Source organism: Oenanthe melanoleuca, chromosome 13 (genome assembly GCF_029582105.1).
Source record: "Oenanthe melanoleuca isolate GR-GAL-2019-014 chromosome 13, OMel1.0, whole genome shotgun sequence".
In the NCBI taxonomy this organism is placed as follows: domain Eukaryota; kingdom Metazoa; phylum Chordata; class Aves; order Passeriformes; family Muscicapidae; genus Oenanthe; species Oenanthe melanoleuca.
In genome coordinates, this window is record NC_079347.1 from 13,277,526 (window position 1) to 13,295,694 (window position 18,169).

General features: G+C 47.7%; 1 protein-coding gene across 3 annotated transcripts in view; it reads right to left on the reverse strand.

The window, feature by feature from the left end:
* The window catches only part of ACSL6 (acyl-CoA synthetase long chain family member 6), a 56,873-nt gene that overhangs the window by 24,208 nt on the left and 14,496 nt on the right, over positions 1 to 18,169 (reverse strand). For all 3 annotated transcript variants that reach the window (XM_056502433.1, XM_056502432.1, XM_056502434.1), the window contains exons 2-8: positions 5,462 to 5,682; positions 3,759 to 3,873; positions 3,065 to 3,129; positions 2,586 to 2,687; positions 2,365 to 2,464; positions 1,513 to 1,691; positions 628 to 660 (exon numbers count right to left, since the gene is read on the reverse strand). In XM_056502433.1, the coding sequence (XP_056358408.1) occupies positions 628 to 660; positions 1,513 to 1,691; positions 2,365 to 2,464; positions 2,586 to 2,687; positions 3,065 to 3,129; positions 3,759 to 3,873; positions 5,462 to 5,682 (815 nt within the window). The remainder of the gene's footprint in view (positions 1 to 627; positions 661 to 1,512; positions 1,692 to 2,364; positions 2,465 to 2,585; positions 2,688 to 3,064; positions 3,130 to 3,758; positions 3,874 to 5,461; positions 5,683 to 18,169) is intronic.

An 18,169-nucleotide genomic window follows, 5' to 3' on the forward strand; every position in this document is an offset into this window, starting at 1 on the left:
CAGGGGACAAGATTCCAAAGCTGCTGATTTTTCCCATTTCCAGCAGCATCTCTGTATTCTCACCACCACTCCATACGTGCAATATTTTGGGTCATGAATGACTAAAGAAACAGCTTGAATATCAGAAGCTGCTTTTGAGTGTATGAATATGAGCAGCCAGTGAAAAATATCAAAGCAGTTTTTCCAAAATATCCCATATAAACACTGCCAAGTAGTGTTTCTGAACTATAGGAGCCCCAGCAGAAAGTGAAGGGTACAGTGACATTCCCCCAGTGCCACCAGGATAAGGTAGTGGAATAGGGTAGCTTAACAATTGCATGTAATTACTGTCCCATTAACATATTCATAGCAGGATGAGCTATCTCAATTGAGTGTTTCAGGTGGAAGGAATAAAGCAAATACTACACACTGTTCCCTATGGGGGTGATGAAGCCCTGGCACAGGGTGCCCAGAGAAGCTGTGGCTGTCCCATCCCTGAAAATGCTCAAGGCCAGATTGGACAAGACTTGGAGCAACTAAGCAGCCATGGAAGGTGTCCCTGCCCATGACAGGGGGTTGGAATGAGATGAGCTTTAAGGTCCCTTCTGCTGCAGCTGTAAGTGGGAAAAGCAACGTGCCAACACTCACCACAGGCACATGTCGACTCTCACGGCCACAGTCCTGGAAGAGATTAAAGTAACAAAAGTGATTTCCACTTTAGCTCCTGCAGTGTAACTCACTTGCTATTAGTTTGCAAACCACTAAGGGAGAGTGAGCTAAAGCAGAAAAATTCCTAGCTGGCACTGTGGTCATGTTCATTATCCTGAGTTTTTGCCCTAACTGCAGTGCCTTCCCTGGATTTCAAGCAGTGTTTGTGTTGGTTGAGCTGCATCCAGAGTGTTTCAAACAAGTGTGAGGCTGTAGGATTGCATGTAGTGTGTGGGAGGGTCTGTAGTGACGCGGACTCCCCAGGCAGGTGCAAAGGAGAGCTGCTTTATTGCAAAAACCAGGCCTTTTTAAGCAGTTAGCCCACTAGCAGTTCCACAGTTTTAAAGCATAACAAACACAATTCAGCCAACCACCATACACCACAATGTGACCACGCAATAGTTATATAACTTGTTTTCCTACCTCTAATTCTAATTCAGCTGAGTCTCTTTCCCACTGTCCTTTTCTACTTAGCCAAAGTAATAACAGGTCTGAGCCTTGCTTTTACATGGCCTTCCTTTTGTAAAGTTTTACTTATTGGTCACATTGTAGGACAGTGTCTCAAATAACAAACCCCTTCCCATGCTTAAATAGCAGCTGATAGCATATTTGAGGATTAAGAATTTAAATGTTGGCTCTGCTATCAACAAGGAATAACACCAAGAGACAAGTGCACCAAACATCAGTATTATCAGTGACAAGCTGCTCTTTTGTGCTCTCCAGACACTGAACCTGGCACGAAATTCACAAGGCCCTGTACATTGTACTGTCTTTTTACAGATAGTACAAAAAAAAACAGTAAAAGGAGAAGGAGAGCAAACTCACCTCCACCTCCTGCATGGCCTGGATGCAAACCCCACAGCGCTTCCCTCTCTCTGTCAACTCCTTCTCAAATGGGTCCATCAGGATGATAGATCTCAGGCCTGGTGTTTCTCTCCTCTCCACATGGTCAAGGAGTATCCTGGCTTTTTCAGGCTTGTCACAAATGACCGTGGAAATGTCAGCTGCAAGAAAAACAGCCAAACCAGCTGTTTGCAGTAAATCTTTTTTAATGCAAGACTGGCTCATAGCTAACACTGTATCAGTTCTGATAGTCACTCCAGGCTATATCAGAAATCCCAGCACACACATGCTTCTCTGGAAAAATGAGAAAAAACCACAATCTTAGCTACCCTAAATCAATGCCAAAGCTGTAGCTGACATTTACAAATATTCGGGGATTCAGTTCAAAATATTAAAATTAGTCCCCACATGGATATAAAAATCTAGGAGGCAAAATATCAAGCAGCACAGGAGTGGGTGGCCATAGAGTAATTCCCACATCCAGAGCAGCCCTTATCCATGGCTACGTACAACTGGGCATGTGGAAAATGCAACAGAGGCAGCACAGGGACACACGGCTCCTCAGGAACCTCTCTAAGTAAATTCAAGACACTCAACAAGTATAATCACAATGTCCCATCCCTGGAAGTGTTCATGGCCAGGTTGGATGAGGCTTGGAGCAAACTCATCTAGTGAAATGTGTCCCTGCCAATGAGAGGAGTTGGAACCAGATGAGCTTTAAGGTCCCTTCCAACCCAAACCATTCTAGGATTCTATGATCATCAGTCCTTTAGAAGCAGAAAATGAACCATTCTGAGCAACAAAACTGAGAAAATCACACCAGTTTTGATTTACCTGTGTTGACAATGTACCGAATGGCTCCAGGACCTAAGGTGTCATACAGAGGAACCACCACCATGGAATAGGTGTAGCAAGCCAGCTCAGAGATGATCCACTGCAGGAGAGCATGGAAGCACAAAGGTGAGAAGGGTCCATGGCAGTAGATATAACTTGAGAACAAGCTGACAGGTCAGGAACATTATTAATACAATATCAAGTTGGACATAAAATCTCACCTCTGGACGGTTCTGAGCGAAGACTCCAATGAACTGCTTCGTGCATGGCTTGCAGCCCTGCTTCAAAAGGCCTGAACCCAGAGCTTCTGCTCTTTCAGCCACCTGGAATTTGGAAAGGAAAAAGTACATTGAAAAAAAGAGGAATATAAACAATACCAAATTAAGCAAATACTTACAGAGAGGCTCTCAAATTATTGCATTTCCTACCTAAAACTCCAATTTTTATGTTATCATGAGCCATCATTAGCTGACTAGCAGTTGATGAGGCCAGTGATGCCCCATGGCTCCATAGTGCTGCTTTCAGGAGTGGGCTCATGGCATGGAACCAGCCCCTGAAAGCTGACACACCCATGTAACACCTGGCTGTGCCCAGGTGGGGAAGCATCACACAGTGCATGAGCAACCTCCTGGCACCCCAATGCCCCTTCTTGTGCTGGGCAGGGCAAGAGGATGCACAGTGAGTGTCACCTCGAGCTCACCTCTTTGTAGGACAGCCACTGGTAGGGCTGCTTGGGCTTCCTGAACCCAAGGCAGGGGCCATTCTCTGAAAGACACAAGAGATAATGAATTATGGGGGGACAGTGCCAGGAATTAACACATGAGGCCCACGATGTAAATGCACAGTTATTGGGTTGGCTTTCACAGCAATCTCCAGCAAATTAAACACACAAGTGCATCTGATGGGAGACAATCTGCTGGGATCCCCAAAAAGGCTTCAGTCCTCCCACTGACAGCAACAGCTTGCCACAAACAACCTCATTAAAAGACACTTTTCCAAAGGTCACATGAGCATTAGTGTCTGACAAGGGCACTCATCCCAAACACCAGTTCCCACTGCCTGTGCTGCCTTTTAATTTAAAAAGGTGAAAAGTACTATATTTAGTCCAGCCTGCTCTGGAGGAAGGTAAAACAACACGCAGCAGTGTGTGACCAGATGAAAATTTGAAAAGTTTGAATGATTTGCTAATGGTACCTACTTACAGAGATCCATTTCTCCATAGACCTACCGAGTCCTTCATTTACCCCTCTCCTGTGGGGCAGAATATGTGCAGTTCCACTGAGTTTTTTTATGGCACCAAAAATAATAATCTGACCATGACGTTGTATCCAGTGAGGCAGGACACCACCTCTCCCAGTTTCTGCTCTGAGGCCTCCTCACCACTGTGCTCTCACCAGAGATGCTGAATCCCCTCCTGAAGACCTCGTACATGGTCCTGGCATCATCGTAGTAGTGCGTCAGCAGCTGTGGGCTGTCCCCAATCACCGAGCGGCGCGCCCCGGCCAGGCCCTGGGTGACAGGAGGGGACACCAGATTACACAGCCTTCAGCACTGCTCAAGGGGTGGGAGATGGGAAAACCCCCACCACAAAGCAGTACTCTTCCCAAATGCCAGCAAGACCTCTGTGACCAGCACCTGCCCCAAGACCCGGAGGGATGTGAGGGGGGGACATTGATCTCAGCACCTCAGGGATACGAGGAGCCCTCTGGTCACAGAGGAGCATCTGACCCAGCTCATTGGCACTGAGATCATTGATAGTTACCTAGGGAATTTAATAAGGAATTATGGATCTGAAAGTAGGGATGTGCTGGGGGATCCAAGTGCTCTGGGCTTCACAGGTCTCCAGGTCTAGCACCATGAGAACCTCCACAAGGACATCAAGGCAAACAAGAAATACAGACTAAGGCAGAGGCCAGCCCCCAGTGCCATGAGCTTGACAGAGGTGTTCTAGGAGTGGGCAACCAGGGTGAGAATGATCAAACCAGGAGTACAGTTGGAGCCAGAAAAAAAAGTCTAACTTAACCCTAAGTACAGGAAAATGACAGCTTGAAAAATGTAAATTCCTCCCATTCTTTTAAAAAGCTGGAATTAAAGACAAAGAGGAAGGGAACATCACAAAAGGCTTTAAAAATTCTCATCAGATATTAAAATAAGCTGAGACAATACTCAGAAATATTTCTGTTCTTTAAAACAGAGCTGCATCATTAAAGCCTTTTGCAAGTATAACAATTAGTAACTCCTCAGCCTCTAAGTGTGGATTCAGGTTTACTTTTTCTTACTATTACCAGGTTTGCAGCACCAAACTCAGCAATGGGCACACATGAAGAATGCCAGGTGATCTGGTCTCAACAGCTGTTGCCTTTCAGTTGTTTATCCCATGCAATGGCAGTGCCTCTAATTTTTGGTCATGGATGGTTAAGCAAAGCTAAAACCAACATTTTACTGAAAATCTAAGAGAACAACATGCTGTATTCTAGTTTTTCGTTTACAGAAAAAGGTGAATTAAGGGGTGAAGTGACCCCTGGCACAATGCATTACATGGTTGATTTCAGGATGAGGTCGGGGAACTACTGAAACAACAGCAAAAAAGCCTTCCTGGCATTCCCTGTGAGCACAGATCAGTAGAAACATGTCCAAAGGAGGTCATGAAGGTGATTAGAGGGATGGGACACCTACCCTATGAGGAAATGCTGAGACAGTTGGGGTTGTTCAGCCTGAAGAAGAGAAGGCTACAGGGACCTTAATGACAGTGGACTACAAGAGAGCTGGAAGGGGACTATTTACAAGGGCACATAGTGACAGAACAAGAGGTTGTGGCTTCACACTGAAATAAAGTAGGTTTAAATTAAATGTTGGGAAGAAATTCTCCTGTGTGAGGGTGATGGGACACTGGCACAGGCTGCCCAGAAAAGCTGTGGCTGCCCTGTCCCTGCAAGTGTTAAAGGCCAGGCTGGATGGGGCTCGGAGCAGTCTGGGACAGTGCCCATGGCAGGAGGTCGGAATGCGATGATCTTTAAGTTCCCTTGCAACCCAAACCGCTCCGTGACTTTCAGGCATGCCGGTCTTGGAAAGCCAGCTGGGGTTGCCCTGGCCTCACCTCGACTTCCTCCGACTGCATGCACAGGTCACAGGGCGGCTTCACGGCCCTGGGCCGGCTGGCAAACCAGTAGGCGACCACGGCCGCGAAGGCCCCGATGCCCACCAGCGCCGTGGCCGGCAGGTTGCGGAAGAACTGGCTGAGGTCGTCGAACTCGGGGAGCCGCAGGCTCCGCAGGATCTCCTGAGCCTGCATCTTCTCCACCAGCGAAACGGCGAACTCTGCAAGAGCCACAGGGACGGGTCAGGTCAGGCTGCAGATGGGCACAGGCAGCACAGGGCTCTGGGAAGGGGGGAACACGCTTTGCCTTATCAGCCATTGCACACACCCTGCTCTGCTGAGCCAACAGCCACCCTAACTGAGAAAAACAGCATCTGTGGAAGGGATAGAAGAAAAGAGAAAACATCTGTAGCAGGGTGAGCAGGAGCAGGCAGCTGGCTCCCTAAGGACAACTGAGCACCAGTGTACAGGAGGTGATGCAGCTGCAGTTATCTGGAGTGAGAGCTGCTAGGAAAAGCTCTGGGATCCAGCTACAACCCCTCAGAGCTGCCAGAAACTTTCTCTGCCTTCCCTGAGCAGCACTACACAAACAGTTGTGCTGGCTCGAAGAGTGGGACCTGCTCCTAGGGGAAGGCAAGGTCACGCTACGGATCGGGTATCGATCTAGACTGGCCTTGCTTTTCCCTTTTGCACATAGAGGAGCCAGGCAGGTGGCTCACTGAGTGAGAGGTCAGGCTGTCCTCAGGGGACTCATGTTTGGGTGTTGAGTACACAAGCAGCATTTTAAATAACTCCCGTTTACAGTGACAGCCCCTATCAACTCCTCACTGGGAAATCTCCAGTATCAGCCAGCCCTCTGAGGGATGAGCCAAGCAGGTGCTGCCCAGGGGGAATCCAAACAGTTAAGGTTTCCCACAGCTCTAGTTACGACTTTACAAGAGTCAAGGTCTTAAAAAAGTTTTTCAGCCACATGAGCTCAGGCATCCCCTTCCCTCTTGCCCTCTGGCCTTGCTCCAGCTTGTGGAACATGGCTTCACTTCCGTGGGGAGGCCAGGACTTCCCACACGACAGCACCACTAACATAAACCTGCGTTTTTCTTCCTGCATTATCCTGAAGTCCTGAGGGTCAGGACTATCCTCCAGTAGCCTTCTCCTGTGTTTGTGCCAAGTGGGCATTGGGGCTGGCACAGGCCAGGTGTTGAACAAAGGGGCACCCCCTGCACAAGGCTCTGGAGAAGGTTTATAAGTTTGCACAAGAAAAAAGCCAACATAACAAACCATTAACCTCACTTACTTTTGTGTTATGAAACGGTGAGGGCAGCAGCTAGGGTACAGTGACACAGAGCCCATGTTCAGGGTCATCTGTCTCCCCCTGAGAGCTCTGGCCCAAATGTCCCTCTTGCCCCTTGCTGCTCCCTGATGCTGGCCCAACATCCCACAGTCACCTCTGCTCCCAGAGAACTCCCAACTGTGCAAACCCTCTAGGACTGCTACCAGCCTCTTCAAGAATGGTTGAACCCCTCCAATAATCACATCCAGATGATGTTACTGGGAAATACCCACACAGGAGGCAATTTTCTCCTGAGACTGAGAATCTTTTCAGAAATCTCCACATGTGATAAAATACTGACAATGATGTTAGGATGAACTGTGGAGGTGGCACAGGTTGCGCAGAGAAGCTGTGGATGCCCCATCCCTGGAAGTGTTCAAGGACAGGCTGGATGGAGCTTGAAGGAACCAGGTATAACAAAAAGAGTCCTTGGCAGGGCAGTTGGAACTGAATGAGCTTTAGGGTCCCTTTCAAACCAAACCATTCTGGGATAAAATGATGCTATGAACTGAGACAGAGTACTGATTTCTCCCCTCAATATTTCTCGACACCAGACTATGAAAGCAGCCTGACAAACACACTTACTATAAAAACTGGGAGAGCTTAGCAAGGGAGCTATTAATTTACCAATGAATTGCCTATTTGTGCAAAAGCATTCCAGCAAGTCCCAATTAAGACTGTCTGCTCCCAGAAACAGCCTGTCCTGCCAAAAGCAACCACCCAGTTTGCTGGTTACACTGAAATCCTGGGAATTACTCCCTCAACAGCAGCCTGTAAGTGCTGTTTTGTATCCATCCCTGCAGTTAAGTTGAAAGTGGAAAGCCTGTGGGAACAGCACTGCCATGAGGGGATGCTTGGCTACAGCCATTTGCTTCTGTTCTGCTTCTGCCCTGCTCAGCTGCCTTTACATCTGTCTGGGTCGAGGGCATCCACAGACATCTAGAGCTCATCATATAGCATCAACAGAAGGATCATGAGAGTCAGGGCTGCAATTTCTGTTCACATACAAGTCTGGCACTGCAGAGTTCACAAAAAAGTTGCCTTTTGCAATAGTTAATCCCAGGTTTTGCATGCCAAAGTGATTCATGATGAGCCCATACTTGATCTGCTCAGAGCAGCCAACCTGCCCTGGGATGGTGCCCAGGAAAGGGGCCCAGGTGTGTTTGGGATGATCAGAGAGAACTGCCTCACCCCGTCTCTGTACCTACAGAAAGAGGGGCCAGGGCTGCCTGGATCACAGCCTCCTCTGACGAGTCAAGACAAGCATGGTCACATGCTCTGGGAGTACATGTCTTATGTGATCAGGAAAATAAATAATAGTACAGCACAGTTGGGTTGGGTTACCCATCAGCAAGGCAGGGCTGCACTCCAGAGCACACAGCAAGCAGCTGCTGCTGTCACCTCAGGCCCAGGATCAGCAGCAGGATACTCTCTACACCACTTCTCTATATTTCTGTTACCTTTATGCCCCACTTGGGTTGCCCAAAGTGGATCTACCACCCTGCTACAGTTCATGTTCCCCACAAGCAAGCAGCCCTGGGTGCCAGCAAGCAGAGCACAGCATCCATGCATGTGGTACATGGAAACACGGACATTTCCATTTATTCCTAATAGCACTTCACATCACCCAATTTCTAAAACATTCTCATGGCAAAGAAAAGAGAAAAAATATGCAAAGAAGGACAGAAAAAAGTGGTGGGTAGGTAGGAAGGCAGGCAGGAGAGCTGGAGAAGTGCCAAGAGAGCACAGCCATGAGTAAGAGCTGCAGGTGCCTGGCACAGGGGAACTTCCCAGCCTGGGTCCAGGCTGAGCAGGGCTCCTGCAGCCTTGGGGCAGCCAGCAGGGACACTGGCTCCAGGTCACCTACCAGCCTGTGTTCACAGCAGTCACCCCCAGAACAGGGCTTATTTATTTCTTTTGGAAACAAACGGCTCTCTTGTACCATTTAGTTTTCATCTTTTTCTACGGGAAGTGATTCTGTAACTCTAGTCAATGGAGTTCAGTGACATAAGCCAGCATGGGAACTGCCTCAGATTTCTGAGCAATTAAAATTTTACAGATCCTTTGTGGCCACGCAATCACATCCCTCCTACCATTCCATCAGTGCCTGCTTGGGAAGAACAACCCCTGTTGGGGCACCCATATCCTCCTGCCCCCCTGCATTCACAGTGGGATGGGGAAGAGGTGGGTGATTCGTTTTGTCCTGGAAAATGGGCAAAGCGTCCCGTCACCATCCCATTCAAGCCCCAGAAAAGGCTATTTACAGCACAGACTTCACAGCACAAAACCAACCCAGCTTTTCAATATGTCTGAGAGAATTATCTTCTTGCAGTGGGGAACTACCAAGCAGAACCAGCGGCAGGCAATGGCTCAGAGCCCACACACCCTCCGCTTCTCTCGGAGCAAGCTGGAACATCCGTCAGCCAGCAGTCACCATGGATCCATGTCCTTGGCTACAGCACTGCCTGCTCACTCATTTCACTGAGGAAACAGAATTTACAGGATCTAAAACGTCTCAATCTGGACAGGCAGATTTAGAGGGATTTCACTCCAGTGAAACACTACAAGCTTCTTTAATTATCTTCTCACGTTCAGTTCTGCAGATCCCAGACCCTGAGGTTTATAGCTGCTTTCCTGAAATGGGGTCAGTGACAGAAGATTTGCATAAAGAAGCATCCAGCAAAACTTGGACCACTCTCCCTTATCTTCCTGTGCAGAACAAAAATATGCCTAGTGCTCTGTACAGAGGGCTCAGGAGCCTTTGCAATAGGGATTCAAATCACAAATTTGGCACTCAAATTATGGCTATGTCACTACAAGAGAGTTTCCATTTGCCAAGGAGAAAGGGAGCATCAGCATTCCCAGGGTCACATAAAGCTATTAGTCAGACTGCATCACTGGAAATCATTTGTTTATTTAAATGAAAGCTGTTGCAATAATTAACATCTTTATGAAAACAAGCACAGAGGCTGCCACAGCCATGCAAGCCAGAGGCATTTGGGGATGTTGTGTATTGCTTGCAGAGTATAATCATTCTTATTTTTCCTTCTTCCTCAAACTCCATGTAGGCATGCAGTAGGACATCAACCCTGGGAGGAGCTTCTGCCATTAAATGCAGCTCTGACCTCCAACTTGGCCAGGAAGCTCCTGGGACACCACAGGATTCCTAATCACTGCTGTAATTAAAACCAGAGAGATGATGCCAAGTCAGCCTCTGCTCTGCAGCTCCACAAGTTTTCCCAGTGTGGGCACCGAGGATGAGAAGCTGGATGAGCCTTCAGTTCTCATCCTGAAGCCGGTGTGGGTTGGGCTCAGGTGAGGAAGGGGGACACTGACCACTCTGCAGCAGGCTGAGCTCACATTTCCCTAGATTTTAGGGGTACAAGTGATGTAATGAGATCTCCTACTACAGACTGTGCAGTGCCTCAGCCACAAATGCAATACCCAGTTTAATCCAAACCTGCAGATTCATTCTCATTTGTTTTATTTAAACAGGAAAATTTGGAAAACTCATGGCACTTGGCCACCTTGCTATTTTCAACTAGAGATCAGGTCAATTTCTTCTGTTTTAATGATTTCACACTATAGTGTTTATGGAAATGGCAATGCTACACTTTACAGCAGGATAAAGCCAATGTTAATTACAGAGAGAAAATACCATTATGTATTTGTTGGGCATTGCATTACAGAGAGCTACTGAAAACCTTACAGAACAATTCCCTGCTGTGAGACAGGAAGCCAGGCAGTCTGCAAGCTTGCAAACTGCTTGAGAAAGAGTAGAGGGTGTGATAAATCTAAAGGGGAAATTAGGAACACCAGAAGTGGGGAAAATAGGAACACCAGAAATATCTGAAATTATTGCTGTGTGGAAATCCAGCAAACAGCCCCAAAATGAAGTAGGAGACAAGCAATAGTTGGCTCACATAGTTTTGCAGGACACCTAACAGCTTCTGTCCCAGGCATGCAATTGTGGTATAAACACATCACCACAACAGTGACCCAAAACATTTCACTGCTCATCCTGCATCCCTCCAGAGCAGCCTGGGCAGGGGTGACCCCACAGCCCTGACCCACCACACATACTTGGATGCATGAACAGGGACCCTCTGTACCCTGCAAGGATTAATCAGCCACACATGGGATTCAGCAATTATTAGGATTATTGATCAAGCCAAGGTTAATACTACTTAAAACTTTCTGAAATGATACCTGCTTTTGCTCCTCTAAAGTGACCTAACTCACTATAGGTCCTTCTCTCCATTTAAATGTCTCTCACCTTCAGATAAGCCAACTACCACAGCCTCTACATTATGTTTGGGATTTTTGGGACAGTGCATTTTCATTAAAACTGTGTTTTCTGTTAAAAAAATGCCCCCTAGCTACCAAAACCAGACCAAACTGAACTCTTACAGGTGCTTGATTTTACCCACTGACTGAAATAATTGCCTCTCCAATGCACAACCACAATTACTGCGTTTTACTTAGATCACACAATTCTTTGCAGGGTCAAATAATAATACTCAGGACTCAAAGCCAAGGCATTTGGCCTCATTGACTGTGGTTCCACTATAACTCAATGAGTTATAATTGGGAAGGAGAGAAAAAAAGAGGGGGGACAAAAGGAACTGGTTTAGAGATAAAATTTCTTTTTTTGGATTATTATGCTGGTGCTCAGGCAACATAAGAGAGGGTGAGAGGTGATGGATAGCAAACAGGGGAGGACAGGCACACAGTGTCTGTGAGGCTGTGGCACTTCTCTGGGGAGCAGACACTGGAGAAGCACCCCATGACCAAGAAATGTTATAAAAGCAGTTTATAACTTTTATATTCTATTTTTACTAGCAAAGGATACCCTTCTCCCTTTCCTTTGAGAAGCAGACCCATCCAATCTGTGAGTCTGGCCTTTTGCCAACATGACTATTAAAGAACAGGGTTTCAATAGTACCTAAGCCTCTTTAGCTCAAATTGCTTTTGTGCTGGCAGAGCTGGCTGGGGGCTCAGTGCACCCTGAACTCAGGGTCTGGGGCATGGGAGCAGACATGGGGCTGCAGCAATGCCATCAGGGACTGTCCCCATGCCCTTGCCTCCCCACTCACCTCCTCCCAGTGCCCTCCCTCCCACTCAGCAAGACAGAGTTATCCACAGTGGAAAAAGGCTTTGCATCCAGGTCAAGCCTTAAATCTGTGGGAGAAGAATAAAGCAAATAAACTGCGTAGCAAGGAGTCCAGCCATGCTTTCCTGTGTCCTCTGGTGAAGTGAGTGAGTGAGTGAGTGAGTGAGTGAGTGAGTGAGTGAGAGCACAGGGATGAATGAAAGAGACCAGTTCAGCATCAGCATGTAGCAGAGGCTGTGGCATAAACTTAGCCCAGTGGTGTATTATTTTTTTAGGAGACAAGCAGTTTCACTCAGGACAGAAAAAATGTCTCAGAGAAAAGGCTGCTAAAGTACTGGGTCCCATTCATTTATGGTATTTACACACATGCAATTATATATCTGTGTGTGTGGATGCAAATGCTTGTGTGTGCATGGGCACATATATAAGATATAAATATAAAAAGTAGATTTTCCCCCTACTCTGGGTGACTGATGATTAACCTTAAAAAACTAAGTAGCTGGTGCATTAACAGCCTGGGTGTGACCATGGCACCATATTTTTCCATGGTCCCTGGGGACAGAGCTATTGGGCACAGACAAAGGATGGGAATATCTGACCAACCAGAGTAGCAGCATTAGCCTCTGTTCCCTCCTGCTCTGCACTGCTGGGAAATGTATTTGCAAAACACAAGATCTTTGCAATCATCCACTAAAAAGGGAAAAATGCTAACAAGGAGCTCAATGTCCTGAAAGAGACCAGTAATCACATGTAAATAGAAGTATTTAAAGTATCCAAAATATCTACAGCATATCAGTCCCTTGCCTAGAGAAATTGTTCAATAAATTATTCAGTGCTATGCAGAGATCTTACTTTAGACATTTGAGATTTTTCAGAGAGCAAAATCCAGCCCCAGCTGTCTGGAAATGCCCCTTGCTCAGAGCCATGCACAGACCATAAACTCATTCTCATATCTCTGCATCACATCCCTCTTCATCCACTGATACCAAATCCTTGTGGAAAGTTTCATCCTTCATCTCACACCTCCTCACCCACTCATCACATCTCACACATGTGGACCAACCTACAAATACCTTTTGCATCCCTGAGCAGAGCAGTGCAGCAGCCCTCAGAAGCCACTAGGACTCACACATATGGAAAAGCTATGACTGGGAATCTGGTGCAAATCTGCCACTCCTGTGGAAAACAAAGCATCAGGAAGCGAGTACAAGCATTTTAAGTTTCCTACCAAAAGAGAAAAGCTCAACAGCTCTGCTGTCTCTGAAGTCCATCAGTTGCCTTAGGCACAGTAACAAAAAAGCTCCTCTAACTGCTGAAACATCCTTAAAAGGACAGCACTGGCATGAGCCAGAGTCACAAGGTTTCATTGATCAGGCTAAAAACCTCAGCCTGTGGTTGCAGAAAATGGAGTTCAGATGGGTAAACCTACTTAGGATATTTTTGCACCCACTATTCCCCTCATCATATTCATCTTGGTCCCCTTATGCCAGTGTAGCTTCTGTGTGCTCACCCCAAGCAAACTCAGGCTATTCCTCCAAGCTAAAAAACAACCCAGCCAAAAGGAAAAGCAAACCACCAAAGCTGTGGGGTTTTCTGGCTGTCTTCAGTTCTCTGGAGCCTGCTCACACAACTGTGCCAAAATCAGCACAGGGGCTGCAAAGTTCCATCTGGGGAAAGGAGGGGTTCCTTCCTTGTCTGATTCCCTGGCTCACAAGCAGCATAGTCCGCAGGAGCATCCCACTGAGGTGACTAAAGCAGGAGAGAATTTGCCACTCAGCCTTATGGCAAAGCTTGCAGGTGGCAGCGAACCCTGCACAAGTTTTCTGGGCTGAAGTGCCATGTGCTGCTGGCATTGTCACACAGGGCTGGATCCTGATCGTGGGGCTGCTTTTGCCAGGGCTGGGGCTTCCTTCTGGACACTGCTCATAGAACATCTGCAAAGCTCCCCTGTTTCCAGAAGTACCTATAAGCAATTGTCAACTTCAGTTCTTGTGAAGAATGTGGTTGGTTGGGTTGGGTTTTGGCATTTTTTTTATTTTTTAATGACATTGATGGTTGATTGTCCCATATACTATATGATTCCTGAATACTGTGTCAGGCAGCAAACAGCTTAAAGACTGGCATAAAAATAGTTATCTGGGGCAGAGTACAAAGAGAAGCACTGAATGGAAAGGGAGAAGGGAGCTGTGCCCCTGACAGTTGGCTTGGCAGAGCAGAAATGTGAATGTGCTTTGCAAAGAGCTTGATGGCTTGTTGCCAGGAAAAGTTTTGATGTTTGCCTTTAAATACTGAATTTAAATAAACCTTAGTACTGTCTGTAGAGGCCCTGGTCCAAGCTAAGAACCTCAGTCACCTGAAGGCTCTGCAGCACTGCCAGTGCTGGGCAGTGCAGAGGGGCAGGGACCACAAGGGGACTTTCCCTTCAATGTACCCAGGTGGGATGTACTCTTCTCCTCAGCTCACTGCCCAGCTCATTTTCAGTCTCTGCACATGAACATGCCACAGCCAGGCCTTCTGTGGCCATCTCACTCTACAAAGCCCCTAACCCATGGTTGGGTAGAGGCAAGGAGATTTTGGGTACAACACCAGGCAGGGAAGGAGCTGGTACCAAATTATGCATTGTCCTGGCTGTTGAGGGCTTGCTCTGCTGTCCCCACAGCAGGTCACTGCCAGACAAGGACACACATGCAAACAAGTCCCTGCACTGCCAGTTCCCAGCTCTCCATGACCATTCACACCCTGCCCTTGGCTGCATCTGGAGGGTCACTGTGTGAGACTGGGTACAGTCATATAGGGTCAGCCCTGGCCCTGGTTGCCCTCCTGCTGCATGCACAAACTGCACAGGTCTGATTCCTGCTGGCTTCTGGCAGGGTAGGATGGATGGCCCCAACTCACACCACTGCTGCACTGAGCCATGCACACTGGGGCCCCTCGTGGCTGTTGGCACAGAAATAACTGTCCTGCTATAGTATCAGAAAAAGTGGCTAGTTTACAAGCAAATCCCCTCCTGGCACGATCAGATAGCATCCTGGTGCCAGGGTGGGGTCATGTCCTCCCTGCATGACTCCCTGACCCACACACATTCACCTCTATCCCTGCCTGGAGCACAATTTGGTGGAGCCCACAGGGGCTAGGATGCCCCACAGTATTCCAGGCCTGCCAGGGCAAGGAGTCCTCCTGACTATCTGCCCCTTCCATCACTCCCACACCCATCCTGCCTTTCCCAGGCACCAGCACAAATATTTGTGCACCAGTCCTGGGGTTCTGATCCAGCTGCAAACCTTTTTGGGTTCATTGCTGCCATTTCTTTTGGCAGCAGTACCAGAATAAAGTGGTTTCTGAATAACCCTCTGAGTATCCTGCCAGCCCATTGCATTCAGGAAAGCATGGGAGTGCTTCATCCAGAGTGACACAGAAAACTAAACAAGCTCATAACAGAAAATCTTCCATAATGCTTAAGACATGACACAGTGGCATGCCCAGAGTTAGTCCTGCAAAGGACAGGGAAGAACAGGAATATCTTGAATACCACTTCCAAGCCAGGTGTTAGCCTGCACTGTCTCTCTGACAGCTCAGACTGGACCAAAATATTTACTTGGTCAAACTTCAATTTTGTGTTGCCTTCTGCAATATCAATAATTATGTAGCAAGTGTTCACAGCAGGGCTAACCAGGCCAGACTGCAGCTGGCATTGTCTCCAGTCATGAAGATCCTGGAAATTTGGCCTGTTGCTGTCTGCAAGAAGCTGCCTGTGCATTATCACACCACAGATTTTCATCTTCTGCTGCAGATGTAGAGAGACACCTCACAGTTTGGGCCATATCATAGCTAAACACTGCCTTTATTATTATAAGGAGCAATTTTCTTTATGCCAATTCTACAGTTTGAAGAGCTCCAATACTTACTGACCTGCCACTGCAGTTAAAGCAAAACCATATGAAAAAGGAGAGGACTGAAAGGCTCTGCTAGCTCTGTGTCAAACACATGCACATGAAGACAGTATTACAACTGTCACACTGGAAACTGAAATGGAAAATGACATCAAAATGGGAGCTTACAAAAAAGTAACTGTAGTGTCACTAACTATAACAAATACAATTGTATCCCTCTCTTCAAGTAATTAGACCTGGCTAATTACCAAGAAGGTGCCCTGCAAGTTCATGGAATCACAAATGGCTTGGAAGAGACATTGAAGATCATCCAGCCATCCCCCAGACAACAGGCAGAGATGCCCTTCAGTAGGTCAGATTGCTCAGGGCTACATCCAACCTGGCCCAGTAGCTGTAGTGTTTTCTAAAGGACCCTGTCTGCACAGATGGGAAGGAATGAGGGGATACCAAAGGTTAAGTACATATGGAGAGAGCAGAGTTTTACCCAGACCCTGTGCACATAGATTGTTACTGCCTGAATCTGCTCCAGGTCTTATTCCAAAACAAACCAGAAACTGAAGGCAGCTTAGAAAGTTATTCAAGGCTTATTTGGCAACCTTGCAGTGCAGTAAGGGGCAAGAAAATAAAGAGGCAGACTGTGTGCCAAAAACCCAAAGGAAAGCAACTCCCCCTCCCACTGCAGGTGGGGGACAGCAGTTGGGGCAGGAGCAGCACGATGCAGCAGCCTTGCCCCAGACCTGCCAGCCCTGCTGTGTCCTCTGCCTGCCTGGGCCCTGTGCCAGTAGCCTACAGTCAGAACTGAAACACGCTGCCTGCAAAGAGCCAGAGCTTCTCAAAATAATCTCTTCTGTGCTTGAGAGTATCACCATGCTTTTAAAGGAGCACTACTTGATGTTTCTCTCTTGCATACTATCAGTAAGAACTGCAGAGTGATTACTGCAGAAAGGGTCATGGTGTTAGGGACACTCTCACTTCCCAGGTGCAGAAGGTTTTCCAGGGAGGCCCCACAGTGCACACAGTCACCTCTGCAGCTGTACCAGGGCCATGCCTGGCCAAGCACATGGTACACCTCCAGGAGCAAGCAGGGACCCTCCACCTTCCAGGAGGCTCTCTGAAACTACTGAAAGCATCATCCTCCCATTTGCTTCACATCCCCAACCCTCTCTGTCCCCAGCATGCCAAAGGAAGGGATGCACCAGCAAGAGGCACATACACAACACAGCAAGCAAGAAACTACACTGTGTCCAGATAGGGGATTTCATGGCTACAGATAAGTTTTTCATGGTCTGTCCCTGACACCCCCATGAGCTCTCACAAGCAGCAGGATCATCCCATGTGGATGGAGCATGCCCACGGTTCCATGCTTGGGGAAAGTGTGAATGCACAGCATGGAAATAGGAACAACATCACACAGTACACTGAATGCTTGCAACCTACTACTGCTGCATAGCTTGGGCAAAGGCAAGTTTTGCCACCAGCTCCAGGAGATCCCTCAAGCAGAGACATACATTGCAAAGAGCCTACAATGAAGTCTGAGTGGCTGAAAGTTGAGACACACAAAACCTATAAAACCAGAAGGATGTCACAAAATCCCAGAGTCATTTAGGCTGGAAAAGCCCTCTAAGACTGTAATCTAACCATTCCCCCAGCACTGCCAGGCTTGCCACTAAACCATGTCCCAAAGCGCCATATCTACATATCTATTTGTTAAATCACTCCATGGGTGGCAATTCACCATTCTCCTGGGCAGCTTATTCCAGAGCTGAAAAATCCCGGTGAACAAATTGTTCTTAATATCCAGCCTAAACTTCCCCTGGCACACCTTGAGGTCACTTCATCTTGTTCTTCCATTTGCTGCTTGTGAGGAGACCAACCTCCCTACATAACTTCAACCTCCTTTGCAGAGTAGGTAAGAGTAGTAGAGTAGTGAGGTCCCTTGTGAGCATCCTTTTCCACAGGCTGAGCTCCCCCAGCTGCTCCTTATCAGTCTTGTGCTCCACACCCTTCCTCAGCTCCACTGCCCTTCTCTAGACACACTCTAGCACCTCAATGTCTCTCTCAGAGTGAGGGGCCCAAAACTCAACACAGGATTCAAGGTCAGCCACAACTATACAGGTGTGCTGGGTTCTGCAGAGCTCCTGCTGTGGGAAACAAGCCTCGATACGTAGAGTCAAGACTTTGGGGCAGTGAACTAGGAGGGGCAGAGTAGCCCCAGACTCCTGGCTCCATCTCCACATCCCAGTGAAGTTGCCCCCACGCCTGGCTGGGTGCAGGTAGAGCTGATCACCGCTGATCCCAGGGGCGCTGGGGAAGTCTCTGGCCCCAGAGCTGTCACCCCGTGCTCTGGAGCCCCGCAGCCCACGCGGGACAAACGG